Genomic DNA, 17,293 nt, shown 5'->3' on the forward strand with positions numbered 1-17,293 from the left:
ATTTCATATTTATATTTCTTGTCTCTAATATCCTCAGTGTTTGCTTTACTGTCAAGCAACCTGCCTCCTTGTTATCCAAGGTGACTCTAGCAGCTCCTGGCCCCAAATGTCTTTAGACGGAAGTTTCCTTCAGAAACTTATTCCCCAGAGCCTCCCCAAAGCACTTCCATTTGTCCTCTTTGCTCTGACTGATTCATGTGCTTATTCTTCATGACTGTGGCAAGGCATGTGGGAGCAGGGAATGAGCAAAAACTTTAGAGATGACTGCTGTGGGACTTAATTGGCTAAATACAAAACCAGAGGTGAGATGACCAGCTACAAGACAGCCATTAGGCTTAACCAGGGCAGTGGCAACGGGAAGGGATCAAGGAGTAGGGTTATGATAAAGAGATGGAATGATTCATTATTCAACAGTTCACACAAAGCAGTGTGATTTGAATTTGAATTTTGGAGCCACGCAGGTCTGTGGAGCTGAGCTTTGTTACTTACTAACATCGTTATCTGGGACCAGTGACTTTTCTGTTTTACTTTGATTATCTGGGAAATGTGACTACTCCAAATGTCTACTCACTGCATGCCCATCACTCCTTTCTCAGGTCATCAGTATTTAGAATATTTGGGAATAGAGACTCTGTCTCATATTCATTCTCTAATTACTCATCTTAACTGTTTCTTCTTTGCCTCCTATATTTCTTTATTTTTTCAAGAATTGCATATTCAAGACACATTTAATCAAATTTCAGGGCAAGGAGAAACTTTGTTTTGAAATGGCACAAGGTAAAATGGATAATTAGGCACGCTTTCTTGGAAAAGTGTTCAATGACCACCAGGAATCTCACTGGCCACTCATCTTCCTGGACTCTAACCAGTTGCTATGTGCTGTTCTTCTTGTTATTTCGAAGCCCTAGCCCCAAATTCCTGTTAACTTATGTTGTAGAACACATTATCTTTTTAATTGTTTAACTGTTCCAGTTCAGTTTATACTTCAGAGCCTTGTCTCCTCCACACAAAGGGGACTATCAAGTTATTTTCCTAAACGAAGCCCTTGAAAGAAGTATAGTTGGAGTTTATAAAATAATGATACTTTTATAAACTCTGAACCCATGCTCTCTTAATCACTATGCTGTATGGGCCCTCAGATTTAAATACAAGAATGTTGGGAAATTCTTACACTCAAGAAAGTGATTTTATATGTTCATAAAGGAGAAACACTGAAAACAATCTACAATTGTAGTCACATGTAATTAATTACACTTCTAGCCTGTGTTCTTAGTATTAAGATTGTTTTGAGGATAAAATGACTAAAACCTTTAATAGCTTCCAAACAGGTAAGATTCAGGATGTTTAACAAGGGCTGTATGATTTGTCTCTTGCCTACCTTTCCAGTTTCATCTTATTTTCCAGCTAATACTATGTCTGTTCATATCCTTGAAAAATCTAGCCTCAAGGATTTGGAGATGTTGTTTCCTTATCGCTCCACATTTTTCAGTATTTTAACTTAAATCTCACCCCCTCAGAAAAATTTCTTGGCCTTAAATGTGTGTGAAATCTGCAATTATAATCTTATGTTTTTCCTTTGAGACACCCATCGCATTTTGCATGTAGTCATTTCTTCCTGTGTGATTATTTGAGATTGTTTCTCTAAAATTTGTCTTTTATGGTAAATTAATTTCCATGAAGGCAGGGACGGTGTCATTTGATTCACTACAGTGTCTCAAAATACTTTCATAGTGCTTGGAACATAGTTGGTGCATATACATGCCTTGTGAATAAAAAATAAAATAGTGTCTGACACATAGGAAACACTCAAAATACTAGCTAATAGGAAGCAGGTAAGAGTGAAAGATTTAGCTTGACTTCCAGGTTTTCTAGTTAATGGGGTTGACAAACATTCATCCTCTTCTGTGTACAGTTTATGTTCTAGATGATTGCAGAGCATTTAGAAATGCACAAATGTCCAGAGAATGAAACAAAATCACCTTCAGTCTTTCCTAGAGATTAATATATATAATCCAGACATTCTGCATGCATGTGTATGTGTATGCATGTGTATATTGCGTACATACCACTGTGTAAATTTGGTTAGAGTTGTATGAAAATATCTTCCATTTGGTTAAATATTCTTCCTTAGAACCATTTTAAAAGATGCAAACTATGGCTTCCTATGGATATATAGATGTGTAATTAATTACATGTGACTACAATTGTGGATCGTTTTCAGTGTTTCTCCTTTACGAACATACAAAATCACTTTCTTGGGTGTAAGAATTTGCCAACATTCTTGTACTTAAATCTGAGGGTCCATACAGTATAGTGATTAAGAGAGCATGGGTTCTGGATGAAGACAGCCTGAGTTTAAAGTGTTCTTTGCTACATATTAACTATGAAGCTTGGTGCATGTTGAGTAGCTTTTCTGACTGTTTCCTTATCACTAAAATGAGAATAATGTTTCTCCTTCTAGGGTACTATGGAGATCCAATGTTATGCTAAATATAAACTCAACTGTGCCTGACAGGTAGTCAGAGCTCAATAACTGTTAGAACTTTCATAATTTCAGATTCTTAGGAAAATTCTCAGGGCTAAAATATGTAAAATAACTGGGCCCAAAACTTCCAACTTTTTAAATGCTTGCAACATGTATTGCCAAATTGGCTTCCAGCCTTCCAGAAAGGTTGGAGAAATTTGGAGAAAGTTTGGAAAATGAGTCAACAATGAACATGTACAATAATTACTGTCAATCCTCAAATGACTAAAACTGATGTGTAATAGCTTTATTTTAATTTTTTAAAATGTCTATTGAATATTTTTCACATGTTCATTGATAATTTGTATTTCATGAATTATGTTTATTTCTATTGTTCATTTAAAATACTTTGTAGAAACTTTTATAGAAAAATGATAGTAATCTTTTCACTGCTATATAAAATCAGTAAAATGAAGTTAGTTATTTACTTTTTAATTTTATGTTAATTTGCTTTGTTTCAGAATTTTAACTATTCATGGTGTCAAATCTGTTAATCTTTTTATCACCTTTTCATATATGCTTAGATTTCTCGGGTCCATTTGGATAGATATACAGGTGTATTTCCTCCTAAGTTTTTGTATGGTTTTAGTTTTTATATGAAAATCTTTAATCCATGTAGAATTTGTTTTAAAATATGGTCTTAAACAGAATTTAAAAATTTGTTTATTATTCCAACTTATTATTTTCCCAAATACTGATTGTTCACATAAGATTAACTATTATATCCCATGTTTTTGAAGTCTACTTCACTGTATAACAAATTTTTGTGTCATAATTTGTTTCTGGGTTTTAACATACTATCATTATTATTCCAGTCTATAGTTTATCTAATGGTGTAAATCCTTTTACAAACCGCCTGTACATAATGTATTTCATTCACTTGGTGTCTTGGCATTGTTTTTATTTCTTTTTTAATGTAATACAATTATAAATCTCTATAGAATAATTTTACTTCTGGGGATTAGAGCTATGCTATTCTTTAAACAAACAATGAATTTTCATTTCTCTTTCTCCTAATTTGAGAATTCTGTACTAGAATATCAAACACACCTACACACAGCAAATCAGTTGCTTGCCAAAAAGATTTATTGAAGAGAAATGAGCAAAGTGAAAACAGACCCATTTAAGTAGTCTGTGCCAGAAGAGAATGAATATTTATGTCCTTGAATCGCTAATAAGAATCATAAGAAGAGTGTGATATTCAGTGTTTAAGACCTGGAAAACATGGACAAAAATTCAGAAAACATGTTTTAACAGAAAGAAAATTAAATTGATGTATATGTTTACAGAACATTTTTCTGACAAATACGCATATTTGTAAAATATCATTTTGCTTTAGTTTGTATCTAACATGTGCTAAGAACCCTACCATAAATCTTATGTATCTTACATGTAGGTGCTAAACAATTACTGAATTTTCTTAATTCTTATATGTATGAGGATTAAAACTTTTTAAATAGAAGATAATCATTGGTGAAATACTAACGAAAAAATTGTTTAGAACCAGCATTCTGGGAGAACTTCTTAGTGCTATGGTAATGTTTTTCAGAGGTTAATTTGATTATCTTCATATCCTTAATTCTCACTAAAGTATAATGTTGACTGTTAACTAAAGGATATGCATCATTAAGTGTTGCAGAAATGAGCTTCTACATTGCTCTGTCTTCATACTCCCTGAAGGCTAGGGCGAAAAATTTTACATTAAGTAATTGTTAGAATATTGAAACTTTGTGATACTAGGGGGACTCTTACACTGTGTTTTTTTTCTAAGTTTCCATAAATCTGTTACATGATCTGTAGTCCTAAGCATCTACATTTATTAAGTCCAATACTTGCCTTAAATGCCCACATTCTTTCATTTCTAAAGGTTTTTGCTTGTTGGAAAAACTTCTTAGATGTTAAGGCTAACTGGCTAGGCTATTGCACAATTTTACATGGTATCCCTTTTGCTGCTTTCAAATCATGAACTCATCTGGTTCTTCTTTCAGTAGTTCAAAGATATCCGTTTCAGTTGTGGAGGTGTCTTCCTTATAGTCTGGGGCATCTAATACAGAGCTAGTTCCAGAAAATGGCTCAGTGATCTTAGGTACAGTCTCTGTTGTATCAGTTTCAGATAACTCTTCTTCTGTAGATGATTCTTCCACTAGGTTTGTAGCTATTGATGCAGGGACAACGAAGTCATATCTGGATTCAACAGCAGTAAGCAAAACAGAATGGGTCTCTGCTTCATTTGCAGTATCTCTCTCCATCCAAATATTGGCTCCCTCGGGAGATTCTTCATCAGTTAGCAGAGTATCTTCCTGGTTATCTTTGTCTTTTTCAGCAGAGGTAGTGAGTTCAAACACAGTGATAAACTTTTCCTCATCAGAGTCAGTTAATGTAGCCACAGCACTGGTGTCATCTTCTAAAACATTTAGGTCAATTTCGGTTATTTTCTCTTCTTCAAGGGCAGTTATATCTGGAATAGTAGTGAAGTTTACTTTAGGAGCAGGAGGGATTTCAGCCTCAGGAATAAAGGAATCAGTGACCTGGACAGCCTCATCATCACGGACATTGGATTTGATGGAGGAATTATAATTGTTCATATCAGCTTCATCCTTTTTATGTGGAAAGGCAGGAGTGTCAGCAACACCGGCACTGCTGTCCTTTAGTGTGCCAGAGATTTCAGATGTTATTGAGATCTCTGCATCTCCTGTGTCAATGGTATCCAAAAGGATATCTTCTTTTGCTATGTCAGTGGAAAAATCTATTAAAGAAACAGTAGTAACTGGTGATGAAATATTCCCAATTTTCACTGTCATGAAATTTTCAGTAATAGAGTCTCTTGTGATGGAGTTTGTAGTGCCGGTCAGAGAGGTAATTTCTTTCTGTAGGTGAGTTGTTGACTTAATAAAGTCGGTCCCCATATCATCTTCTGATCTGAGTTTTTCCTTTGTAGGTGTCAGTTTGTTGTCTGTAGTTGTTGAAAAATCACTTTCTAGCACATATTCGTTTACTGAAGTGACGTGATCTCCTTCTGAAGTAATAGTTGTTTCTGATTTGGGAATAGCACTGTCAGCCCCAAAGAAAATGGTTGCTGCAGTTGGTGTTTTACTGCTTTCTGTTGGAGGATGAGAATAAATTTTGGGCAAACCATCTTCAGCCATGGGGCGAAGTGGCACTGTGCACTCTCACAGGTCTTGCTTCTGGGCTCAGTGGTATCTCTAGGCAGGAGAGCAGTGTTCATCAGAGTGATTAAAGCTTGGGTCATCATGGTGATTGTTGCATCAGCTATGGGGGCAATGTAACTGGGTCTCCTTGGAGGTTGTTTCTAGGCTGTGATTGGTCATCTAGTTGCAGGAATATTGGATGAAAAGACAATAGAGTCCGCTCTGATTATGAAATCAAATTCATAGCCAAGTATTTCAATTGCAGGGAACTTAAGATTTACCATGTTGCTGTTTATAAGGAAGATGTCGCCTGATATGGAGTTAAGGTCACTTGAAACAGACATAGCAGAGACTGCCAGGCACCTTGTGGGTTTAGTATTAGTAAGGAAAACTCTGGAAGCCACAAGTTTATCAGCATCAGCTTCAAGTCGTCTATCTTCCAAGCAAGTAACAGAGTATTTTTGAGGTGAAGCCATTTTCTCTTAAGATTCATAGTATTAAAAAAATTGGTATCTAAAAAAATTAATTGTGTTTTTGTCAGGAAGTATAGCTACAAAGGTAATTAGGTAGCAGGGAATTCAGTTAGTTCCCTTCCTCATAACAGGAAGTCCCACTTTTTCAGTAGAGATAATAACAAACAGTTATTGGCCTGTTAGGGTCTTTAGTGTTTTCTTTTTCATTGTATTTCTGACTTCTTCTTGAATTTACTTGAGTAACAGTGAAAGTCTCAAGTTTTGTAGGCTAACATTGTTTTAGGAATGTTTTTCTGCAGGCTGTTATTTTAATCCAAAAGACAGAGAGGGTTATCACTGGCAGGAAGCTGGTGTCACGTGTCAAAATTCACCCAGAAACAAGAATCAAGATGTGGATAACTGCATTACTTTTAAGAATTATATTCTCAATTTCAGAGGGAGTATTTTTTATAATAATGTTAATTATGTCAAACATCATCATTGTGTTGTCAACCTTAAGATTTAACTAATTAGATGAAAGCAGATTGCAGTCTAGTGTTAATGCTAGAATGAGTCTTTTTCCAGTGTTGTTAGAAGAAATTGAAGTTTCATACTCAGATACAAGTAAATCCGAGAAAGGGCAGCAACATCAGCCTGAATAGTGGGTTCTATCTCAAGGACAAATAATTATTCTTTATTAAATATGAACTCAACCTCAAAGTTTTCAGTTTTCTGTCTTAGATGATTAGCCTGGTTGCAGACATATCATCATTCTCTGTAAAAATATGTTTCTGAACAGAAGTACCATCAGTTCCTGGGCCAGTAAAGAATGTCATAGGGACAGTCATTCTCTCAGTAAGCTTACTTAGTGGGAGGATTTTCTTAACCTCTATTTTTGTCCCTCATCATTTAGTTTTTTTTTTTTTTCCTCTTTAAAGCACTTTGAGGTCACTTCTTTTTTTTTTTTTTATTATACTTTAAGTTCTAGGGTACATGTGCATAACATGCAGGTTTGTTACATATGTATACTTGTGCCGTGTTGGTGTGCTGCACCATCAACTCGTCAGCACCCATCAATTCGTCATTTATATCAGGTATAACTCCCAATGCAATCGCTCCCCCTTCCCCGCCCCCATGATAGGCCCCGATGTGTGATGTTCCCCTTCCTGAGTCCAAGTGATCTCATTGTTCAGTTCCCACCTATGAGTGAGAACATACGGTGTTTGGTTTTCTGTTCTTGTGATAGTTTGCTAAGAATGATGGTTTCCAGCTGCATCCATGTCCCTACAAAGGATGCAAACTCATCCTTTTTTATGGCTGCATAGTATTCCATGGTGTATATGTGCCACATTTTCTTAATCCAGTCTGTCACAGATGGACATTTGGGTTGATTCCAAGTCTTTGCTATTGTGTATAGTGCCACAATAAACATACGTGTGCATGTGTCTTTATAGCAGCATGATTTAGAATCCTTTGGGTATATACCCAGTAGTGGGATGGCTGGGTCCTATGGTACATCTAGTTCTAGATCCTTGAGGAATCGCCATACTGTTTTCCATAATGGTTGAACTAGTTTACAATCCCACCAACAGTGTAAAAGTGTTCCTATTTCTCCACATCCTCTCCAACACCTGTTGTTTCCTGACTTTTGAATGATTGCCATTCTAACTGGTGTGAGATGGTATCTCATTGTGGTTTTGATTTGCATTTCTCTGATGGCGAGTGATGATGAGCATTTTTTCATGTGTCTGTTGGCTGTATGAATGTCTTCTTTTGAGAAATGTCTGTTCATATCCTTTGCCCACTTTTTGATGGGGTTGTTTGTTTTTTTCTTGTAAATTTGTTTGAGTTCTTTGTAGATTCTGGATATTAGCCCTTTGTCAGATGGGTAGATTGCAACAATTTTCTCCCATTCTGTAGGTTGCCTGTTGACTCTGATGGTAGTTTCTTTTGCTGTGCAGAAGCTCTTTAGTTTAATGAGATCCCATTTGTCAATTTTGGCTTTTGCTGCCGTTGCTTTTGGTGTTTTAGACATGAAGTCCTTGCCCATGCCTATGTCCTGAATGGTACTACCTAGGTTTTCTTCTAGGGTTTTTATGGTATTAGGTCTAACATTTAAGTCTCTAATCCATCTGAATTAATTTTCTTTTTTTTTTTTTTTTTTTTTGAGACGGAGTCTCGGTCTTCGCCCAGCTGGAGTGCAGTCCGGATCTCAGCTCACTGCAAGCTCGCCTCCCGGGTTTACGCCATTCTCTTCCTCAGCCTCCCACGTATGGGACTAGGCGCCCGCCACCTCGCCCGGCTAGTTTTTGTATTTTTTTAGTAGAGACGGTTTCAACCGTGTTAGCCAGGATGGTCTCGATCTCCTGACCTCGTGATCTTGAATTAATTTTCATATAAGGAGTAAGGAAGGATCCAGTTTCAGCTTTCTACTTATGGCTAGCCAATTTTCCCAGCACCATTTCTTAATAGGGAATCCTTTCCCCATTTCTTATTCTCTCAGGTTTATCAAAGATCAGATGGCTGTAGATGTGTGATTATTTCTGAGGACTCTGTTCTGTTCCATTGGTCTATATCTCTGTTTTGGTACCAGTACCATGCTGTTTTGGTTCCTGTAGCCTTGTAGTATAGTTTGAAGTCAGGGAGCGTGATGCCTCCAGCTTTGTTCTTATGACTTAGGATTGTCTTGGCAATGCGGGCTCTTTTTTGGTTCCATATGAACTTTAAAGCTTTTTTTCCAATTCTGTGAAGAAAGTCATTGGTAGCTTGATGGGGATGGCATTGAATCTATAAATAACCTTGGGCAGTATGGACATTTTCACGATAATGATTCTTCCTATCCATGAGCATGGTATGTTCTTCCATTTGTTTGTGTCCTCTTTTATTTCACTGAGCAGTGGTTTGTAGTTCTCCTTGAAGAGGTCCTTTACATCCCTTGTAAGTTGGTTTCCTAGGTATTTTATTCTCTTTGAAGCAATTGTGAATGGAAGTTCATTCCTGATTTGGCTCTCTGTTTGTCTGTTACTGGTGTATAAGAATGCTTGTGATTTTTGCACATTAATTTTGTATCCTGAGACTTTGCTGAAGTTTCTTATCAGCTTAAGGAGATTTTGGGCTGAGACAATGGGGTTTTCTAAATATACAATCATGTCATCTGCAAACAGGGACAATTTGACTTCTTCTTTTCCTAACTGGATACCCTTGATTTCTTTCTCTTGCCTGATTGCCCTAGCCAGAACTTCCAACACTATGTTGAATAGGAGTGGTGAGAGAGGGCATCCCTGTGTTGTGCCAGTTTTCAAAGGGAAGTTTTCCAGTTTTTGCCCATTCAGTATGATATTGGCTGTGGGTTTGTCATAAATAGCTCTTATTATTTTGAGGTACGTTCCATCAATACCGAATTTATTGAGCGTTTTTAGCATGAAGGGCTGTTGAATTTTGTCAAAAGCCTTTTCTGCATCTATTGAGATAATCATGTGGTTCTTGTCTTTGGTTCTGTTTATATGCTGGATTATGTTTATTGATTCGCGAATGTTGAACCAGCCTTGCATCCCAGGGATGAAGCCCACTTGATCATGGTGGATAAGCTTTTTGATGTGCTGCTGAATCCGGTTTGCCAGTATTTTATTGAGAATTTTTGCATCGATGTTCATCAGGGATATTGGTCTACAATTTTCTTTTTTTGCTGTGTCTCTGCCAGGCTTTTGTATCAGGATGATGTTGGCCTCATAAAATGAGTTAGGGAGGATTCCCTCTTTTTCAATGGATTGGAATAGTTTCAGAAGGAATGGTACCAGCTCCTCCTTGTACCTCTGGTAGAATTCAGCTGTGAATCCATGTGGTCCTGGACTTCTTTTGGTTGGTAGGCTATGAATTATTGCCTCAATTTCAGAGCCTGCTATTGGTCTATTCAGGGTTTCAACTTCTTCCTGGTTTAGTCTTGGAAGAGTATAAGTGTCCAGGAAATTATCCATTTCTTCTAGATTTTCTAGTTGATTTGCGTAGAGGTGTTTATAGTATTCTCTGATGGTAGTTTGTATTTCTGTGGGGTCGGTGGTGATATCCCCTTTATCATTTTTTATTGCATCTATTTGATTCTTCTCTCTTTTCTTCTTTATTAGTCTTGCTAGCAGTTTGTCAATTTTGTTGATTTTTTCAAAAAACCAACTCCTGGATTCATTGATTTTTTGGAGGGATTTTTGTGTCTCTATCTCCTTCAGTTCTGCTCTGATCTTAGTTATTTCTTGCCTTCTGCTAGCTTTTGAATGTGTTTGCTCTTGCTTCTCTGGTTCTTTTAATTGTGATGTTAGAGTGTCCATTTTAGATCTTTCCAGCTTTCTCTTGTGGGCATTTAGTGCTATAAATTTCCCTCTACACACTGCTTTAAATGTGTCCCAGAGATTCTGGTGTGTTGTATCTTTGTTCTCATTGGTTTCAAAGAACATCTTTATTTCTGCCTTCATTTTGTTATGTACCCAGTAGTCATTCAGGAGCAGGTTGTCCAGTTTCCATGTAGTTGAGCGGTTTTGATTGAATTTCTTAGTCCTGAGTTCTAGTTTGATTGCACTGTGGTCTGAGAGACAGTTTGTTATAATTTCTGTTCTTTGACATTTGCTAAGGAGTGCTTTACTTCCAATTATGTGGTCAATTTTGGAATAAGTGTGATGTGGTGCTGAGAAGAATGTATATCTGTTGATTTGGGGTGGAGAGTTCTATAGATGTCTATTAGGTCCGCTTGGTGCAGAGATGAGTTCAATTCCTGGATATCCTTGTTAACTTTCTGTCTTGTTGATCTGTCTAATGTTGACAGTGGAGTGTTGAAGTCTCCCATTATTATTGTATGGGAGTCTAAGTCTCTTTGTAGGTCTCTAAGGACTTGCTTTATGAATCTGGGTGCTCCTGTATTGGGTGCATATATATTTAGAGAGTTAGCTCTTCCTGTTGAATTGATCCCTTTACCATTATGTAATGGCCTTCTTTGTCTCTTTTGATCTTTGATGGTTTAAAGTCTGTTTTATCAGAGACTAGGATTGCAACCCTGCTTTTTTTTGTTCTCCATTTGCTTGGTAGATCTTCCTCCATCCCTTATTTTGAGCCTATGTATGTCTCTGCATGTGAGATGGGTCTCCTGAATACAGCAGACTGATGGGTCTTGACTCTTTATCCAGTTTGCAGTCTGTGTCTTTTAATTGGAGCATTTATTCCATTGACATTTAAGGTTAATATTGTTATGTGTGAACTTGATCCTGTCATTATGATATTAACTGGTTATTTTGCTCGTTAGTTGATGCAGTTTCTTCCTAGCCTTGATGGTCTTTACATTTTGGCATGTTTTTGCAATGGCTGGTACCGGTTGTTCCTTTCCATGTTTAGGGCTTCCTTCAGGGTCTCTTGTAAGGCAGGCCTGGTGGTGACAAAATCTCTAAGCATTTGCTTATCTGTAAAGGATTATTTCTCCTTCACTGATGAAACTTAGTTTGGCTGGATATGAAATTCTGGGTTTAAAATTCTTTTCTTTAAGAATGTTGAATATTGGCCCCCATTCTCTTCTGGCTTGTAGAGTTTCTGCTGAGAGATCTGCTGTTAGTCTGATGGGCTTCCCCTTGTGGGTAACCCGACCTTTCTCTCTGGCTGCCCTTAAGATTTTTTCCTTCATTTCCACTTTGGTGAATCTGGCAATTATGTGTCTTGGAGTTGCTCTTCTCGAGGAGTATCTTTGTGGTGTTCTCTGTATTTCCTGAATTTGAATGTTGGCATGCCCTACTAGGTTGGGGAAGTTCTCCTGGATGATATCCTGAAGAGTGTTTTCCAAGTTGGTTCCATTTTCCCCCTTACTTTCAGGCACCCCAATCAGACGTAGATTTGGTCTTTTTACATAATCCCATACTTCTTGCAGGCTTTGTTCATTTCTTTTTCTTCCTTTTTCTTTTGGTTTCTCTTCTCACTTCATTTCATTCATTTGATCCTCAATCGCTGATACTCTTTCTTCCCGTTGATTGAGTCGGTTACTGAAGCTTGTGGATTTGTCCCGTATTTCTCGTATCATGGTTTTCATCTCTGTCATTTCGTTTATGACCTTCTCTGCATTAATTATTCTAGCTATCAATTCTTCCACTCTTTTTTCAAGATTTTTAGTTTCTTTGCGCTGGGTACGTAATTCCTCCTTTAGCTGTGAGAAGTTTGATGGACTGAAGCCTTCTTCTCTCATTTCGTCAAAGTCATTCTCTGACCAGCTTTGATCCATTGCTGGCGATGAGCTGCGCTCCTTTGCAGGGGAGATGTGCTCTTATTTTTTGAATTTCCAGCTTTTCTGCCCTGCTTCTTCCCCATCTTTGTGGTTTTATCTGCCTCTGGTCTTTGATGATGGTGACGTACTGATGGGGTTTTGGTATAGGTGTTCTTCCTGTTTGATAGTTTTCCTTCTAGTATTCAGGACCCTGAGCTGTAGGTCTGTTGGCGATTGCTTGAGGTCCACTCCAGACCCTGTTTGCCTGGGTATCAGCAGCAGAGTTTGCAGAAGATAGAATATTGCTGAACAGCGAGTGTACCTGTCTGATTCTTACTTTGGAAGTTTCCTCTCAGGGGTGTACTCCACCCTGTGAGGTGTGGGGTGTCAGACTGCCCCTAGTGGGGGATGTCTCCCAGTTAGGCTACTCAGGGGTCAGGCACCCACTTGAGCAAGCAGTCTGTCCGTTCTCAGATCTCAACCTCTACTGAGATCCACTACTCTCTTCAAAGCTGTCAGACAGAGTCGTTCGCGTCTGCACAGGCCTCTGTTGCTTCCCCTGTTGTTTTTTAGCAGTGCCCTGTCCCCAGAGGTGGAGTCTACAGAGACAGGCAGGTTTCCTTGAGCTGCTGTGAGCTCCACCCTGTTCGAGTTTCCCAGCAGCTTTGTTTACCTACTTAAGCCTCAGCAATGGCGGGCGCCCCTCCCCCAGCCTGGCTGCTGCCATTTCGGTTAGATGGCAGACTGCTGTGTTAGCAATGAGGGAGGCTCCGTGGCCGTGGGACCCTCCCGGCCAGGTGTGGGTATAATCTCCTGGTGTGCCCATTTGCTTAAAGCGCAGTATTGGGGTGGGAATTACCCGATTTTCCAGGTGTTGTGTGTCTCAGTTCCCCTGGCTAGGAAAAGGGATTCCCTTCCCCCTTGCGCTTCCCAGGTGAGGCAATGTCTCGCCCTGCTTCAGCTCTCGCTGGTCGGGCTGCAGCAGCTGACCAGCACCGATTGTCCGGCACTCCCCAGTGAGATGACCCCAGTACCTCAGTTGAAAATGCAGAAATCACCAGTCTTCTGTGTCGCTGGCGCTGGGAGTTGGAGACTGGAGCTGTTCCTATTCGGCCATCTTGCTCCGCCCCCTCCTCATTTAGTTTTTATAAAGCTTAATTCAGAATAAAGCATGCTGTAAACAGAAAACTTGGTACCTCCTTTGGGGAAGGTTTTTGTGTGTACAAAAAGGAGAAAAAAAGATGGTGAGGTTAGCTGTATATGTGCTGGAAGATATCTTGTAAGACTGGTTATTTGTCATGATGAAGAGAGTTGGAATAAGCTACAAAATACTTTTATGAGCACTTTATCTCCAATTAGACGTCAGTTTAAATAATCATATCATCTTCCTTGATATTAATTTGTCAAATAGTCTTTAATTTCAGGCATTAATTTTGTGATCATGCTAACTCTGCTTCCACTAGTATAGCTGTGAGGTAGGATCACATTGATTGCAGCGTAATTATTCCTCCTCTAAGGGGAATGCTATTCACATTATCTATGTTTCCTAAAACATTGCCCTTCAAAAGAACACTTCAGATTGACTGTGTGCCATCCATCAAAGAGAAGAAACCATATGGAGGAATTCCTGGTGGAAATGCAGGAATTTTAGCACTCTTGAGGATGAAACTGAAGTTTTGTGCTCCAGGGAATACATAATAGTATACTCATGTTTGACCAAACGATCATTGCCATTGAAGACATTATCTGACTAAAGGACAGAGAATCAGATTCTATAGATGTTTTATTTAATCTGAATAGTAGTTTCTTCCATTGATGGAGTGTCTATTACAGTAATTGAAACATTTTGTCTTTTTCAAGGAAAGTATTAAATTTACATCTACTGACATGTGTTTCAGAGTATATTCCTTACATTTACGTGAAAAGGTGAAAACTGCTAATAAAGGAAGATTTCTTAATAAAACCCCAGGAAGGCCATTTGGCACACTTACGATTTTTCAGGGATACTTGACTAGGAAAAGAGTCCTTAGAAACAGACTTTAAAAATGCCAGTGTCATAGTGATGTCCACATTGAGACTTTCCTTGTGTGGAGAATATCTTGAGATTCATCAGAAGAAATATCATGTTCAATTTTAAAGGAACCCACTGTTAGATAAGTGGTGTCTCCTATGAACACTAGAATTCCTGTTTAGAAAAAGCATATACGTATCTTCAGAGTCCATGAATTTACTGGGGAAAATAAGTTATGAGTCTTAATTGAGGTGATTATATTCGTAATTAAGTCACTGAAGAAGTTCCAGTTTCAATTATCTTCACTCACAAAGTAATTTCCATCTTCAGAAATAGTGAAAGAAGTGAAAGGAGCAATCACATTTTGATATTTGGTTATGTCAACATCCAAAATTTTGTCCTCTTCCCCTCCAGAGTTTGGAGTGTTGGATGCATGACTAAATAAATTGTTGTTGAAGGGTGTGTTGGCCTGTGGGGTTGCTATTTCTTTGCTCCCAAAGAAGATGGCATTTACAGAATGATAAGCCACAACTCTCATATCTACTTTGTTGTTTGCAGGATCCTCAGGGATACCCTTTGGAGTAATTGTTTTTACCTGTAACTGAGAAATATCATCCCTAATTAAAGTGTTTTCTTCAATTTCCTTGTTAGCTTGTGGAAAAATAGAAATTTCTTTAAATCTAGGTAATACTTTTTCTATATCAACAATGGATTCATGAGTAACATTAGTGCTTTCTGAAGGTTGAAATTCAGTATTTGCTTCTCTGATATTGGCTATATTAAATTCCAACTGAGGATTTCCTTCTATCAAGGAAATGATCTCTGTGTAAAACGAAGATTTTTTATCAGTAGAAATAATGGCAATAACTTGTGTTAGCAAATTTGAGTCCCTGGCCATGAAGTTGGTTTTGTGAGAAACAATCTAGTTGGAAGGGAATCCGTGGGTATGGGAAAGCTTGAATAAGCTGCTACAGGGATAGTGTCATAATCCTTATTGACTGATTTGTCACCAGCAATGATTCATTTATAAGAGTTTTGGTCAGCATTTTGTATAGAGTTTGTTTCCACCTGGATAACTAGATCATTTCTTATTATTATATTTCCATCTATAAGGTGATTCACTTAAAATTCACTAGCTGTGTTTTTCTCTGTAGAAGCTTTAGTTATTTCTCTTATGTAATATAAATTCGAATCATCATATTCATTAGGAATAAAAGTAGAAAACTTGGTGCTTGTGTTCTTAGGTTTTGAATTTTGAATGGCAGAGGCATCAATATAAAAAATTTTGTACCTGGTAATAAGAGTAGCAGATGTCTTAGGTTTGACATCTTCAATATGGTCTGAAGAGTCAGTAGAATCAGCTTGGAGAAAAATACAGACCAACGGAAGAGCATTCAGGACAATTTGACTTTTAATGTTTTGCCTTCCTGAGATAATACCTCCTTAAAGTAAGCGAAATCTGTTGGCATAGGCTCCGATGCTGTTGAAATTAACATTGTTGGATGATGATGTAAGTTTTCACTTTTTACAAGTCTGGGAGCTGCAGTGTCTTTAGTATGAGAATTAGCAGTTAAGATGAGAGTTTCAGGTACTCCAACAGATGTAGGTTTTAGAGACATGATACTCTCTGATGGAAGGCCTGAAAGGTCCTGTTATTTCTGTCCTCAGTGGAGATAGCAGGAACATTTGGTTTAATGGAAGATATCTTTCTCAAAGAAGAAAAAGTAAGAGCTGGGTTTTCATCCATATTGGAAATGTCATCACTAGAAAGCTAAGCTAAAGGAAAACTACTAAACATTCAATCAGATGCCACAACTATACTTGTTTCATCTTCAGTAAAATCAGATATACTAGATGTGATAGTGTCTGCCCTGCTGGGTGTAAATGTCTTACAAATGGCAGGTGAAATGTTTTTCCTGAACAAGTTATAACTACTTTTGATAGCATGATTAGTAGTATCAGTTGTGAATTTTCTATTGTCAACTACAGGTTTTATGTATGAAAAAATGGAATATTCAATTATTTTATTTCCAAAGTCAGAGCTTTCAGAGGGAATTATGATGTCATCATTACCATTTATAGTGACTTTTTTCACAGATGTTTTGTCATAAAATCTAGAAGGCTTTTCACTTGCATTGATTAGGAAGTGAGTTGTGGGTCTATGAGCTTTGATTTTGACATTGGCATAGGGATCTTTGAAAAGAATGGCCTCGATGTCAAAGTTCTTGTTTTTCTGTTTAGGAATTATAGCTTGGTAATTTTCTTTAGCTTCGAACTCTGATGATATTGCTTTAGAGAGACTATCTGAAGCAGCCACTCTGGTATATAGTGCTTGAGACCTATGCATCTTAGGGGCATATCTGAGTGTACTCATTTTTATAAAGGAATTATTTGCTTTATCCTCTAATTCCAAGACAGAGTTATCTGAAACATATTCGGAACCACTGTCATCAGACATAGTAATTATATCATCTGCATATGCTCGAGTGATTTTGCCTTCAGAAGAAATATCATCCATCCTTTCTGAAACGTCTTTTATAAAATATTTTTTTCATACTCAGCAACTTGCTCACTGTCTTTAAAATCTTTGTGCTTTAAATATATTCTCTTTAAAAGTGCTTGCCATGGAATTTTCAGAGGTAAAGGTAATAGGCAAAATCATAACTTGGTCTGGTCAGATGGAATAATTGTTTCCTCAGGTAGAAAGCTATAATCAATCTTCTTTGTGATATCTTTTCCCATGATGGTAACAGGAGTGAGTTCAGAATATTTGGGAGTACCCATGGATGTTGTGAAATCAGAAGGAAGAATTGATCTCCACTGTAGGCCATGTGATCTTGCTGGGGTGTTTGTGCTGGACCTGCCTATGTGAGAGACTCTATTACAAAAGGGAGAACTTTGATCATTAGGTCTAGATGCTTCTGAAAGAGT

The 17,293-nt window shown here is 37.7% G+C and overlaps 1 protein-coding gene and 1 long non-coding RNA gene across 2 annotated transcripts in view; one reads left to right on the forward strand and one right to left on the reverse strand.

Annotated features, from left to right (window-relative positions):
* Window positions 1-3,588: 3,588 nt before the first annotated feature.
* CABS1 (calcium binding protein, spermatid associated 1) lies at window positions 3,589-5,761 on the reverse strand. Its single transcript, XM_033214518.1, has 2 exons — window positions 4,361-5,761; window positions 3,589-3,739 (listed from the first exon to the last, which is right to left on the reverse strand). Exon 1 carries the CDS (start codon window positions 5,668-5,670, stop codon window positions 4,480-4,482), a length of 1,191 nt encoding a protein of 396 aa, XP_033070409.1. The 5' UTR covers window positions 5,671-5,761; the 3' UTR covers window positions 3,589-3,739; window positions 4,361-4,479.
* Window positions 5,762-5,845: 84 nt separating this feature from the next.
* The window catches only part of LOC117086366, a 90,556-nt gene continuing 79,108 nt past the window's right edge, over window positions 5,846-17,293 (forward strand). The window contains exon 1 of the long non-coding RNA XR_004438307.1: window positions 5,846-6,139. This is a non-coding gene — a long non-coding RNA (uncharacterized LOC117086366). The remainder of the gene's footprint in view (window positions 6,140-17,293) is intronic.

The sequence above is a fragment of the Trachypithecus francoisi genome, unplaced genomic scaffold (genome assembly GCF_009764315.1).
Source record: "Trachypithecus francoisi isolate TF-2019V2 unplaced genomic scaffold, Tfra_2.0 Lachesis_group1, whole genome shotgun sequence".
Lineage (NCBI taxonomy): Eukaryota > Metazoa > Chordata > Mammalia > Primates > Cercopithecidae > Trachypithecus > Trachypithecus francoisi.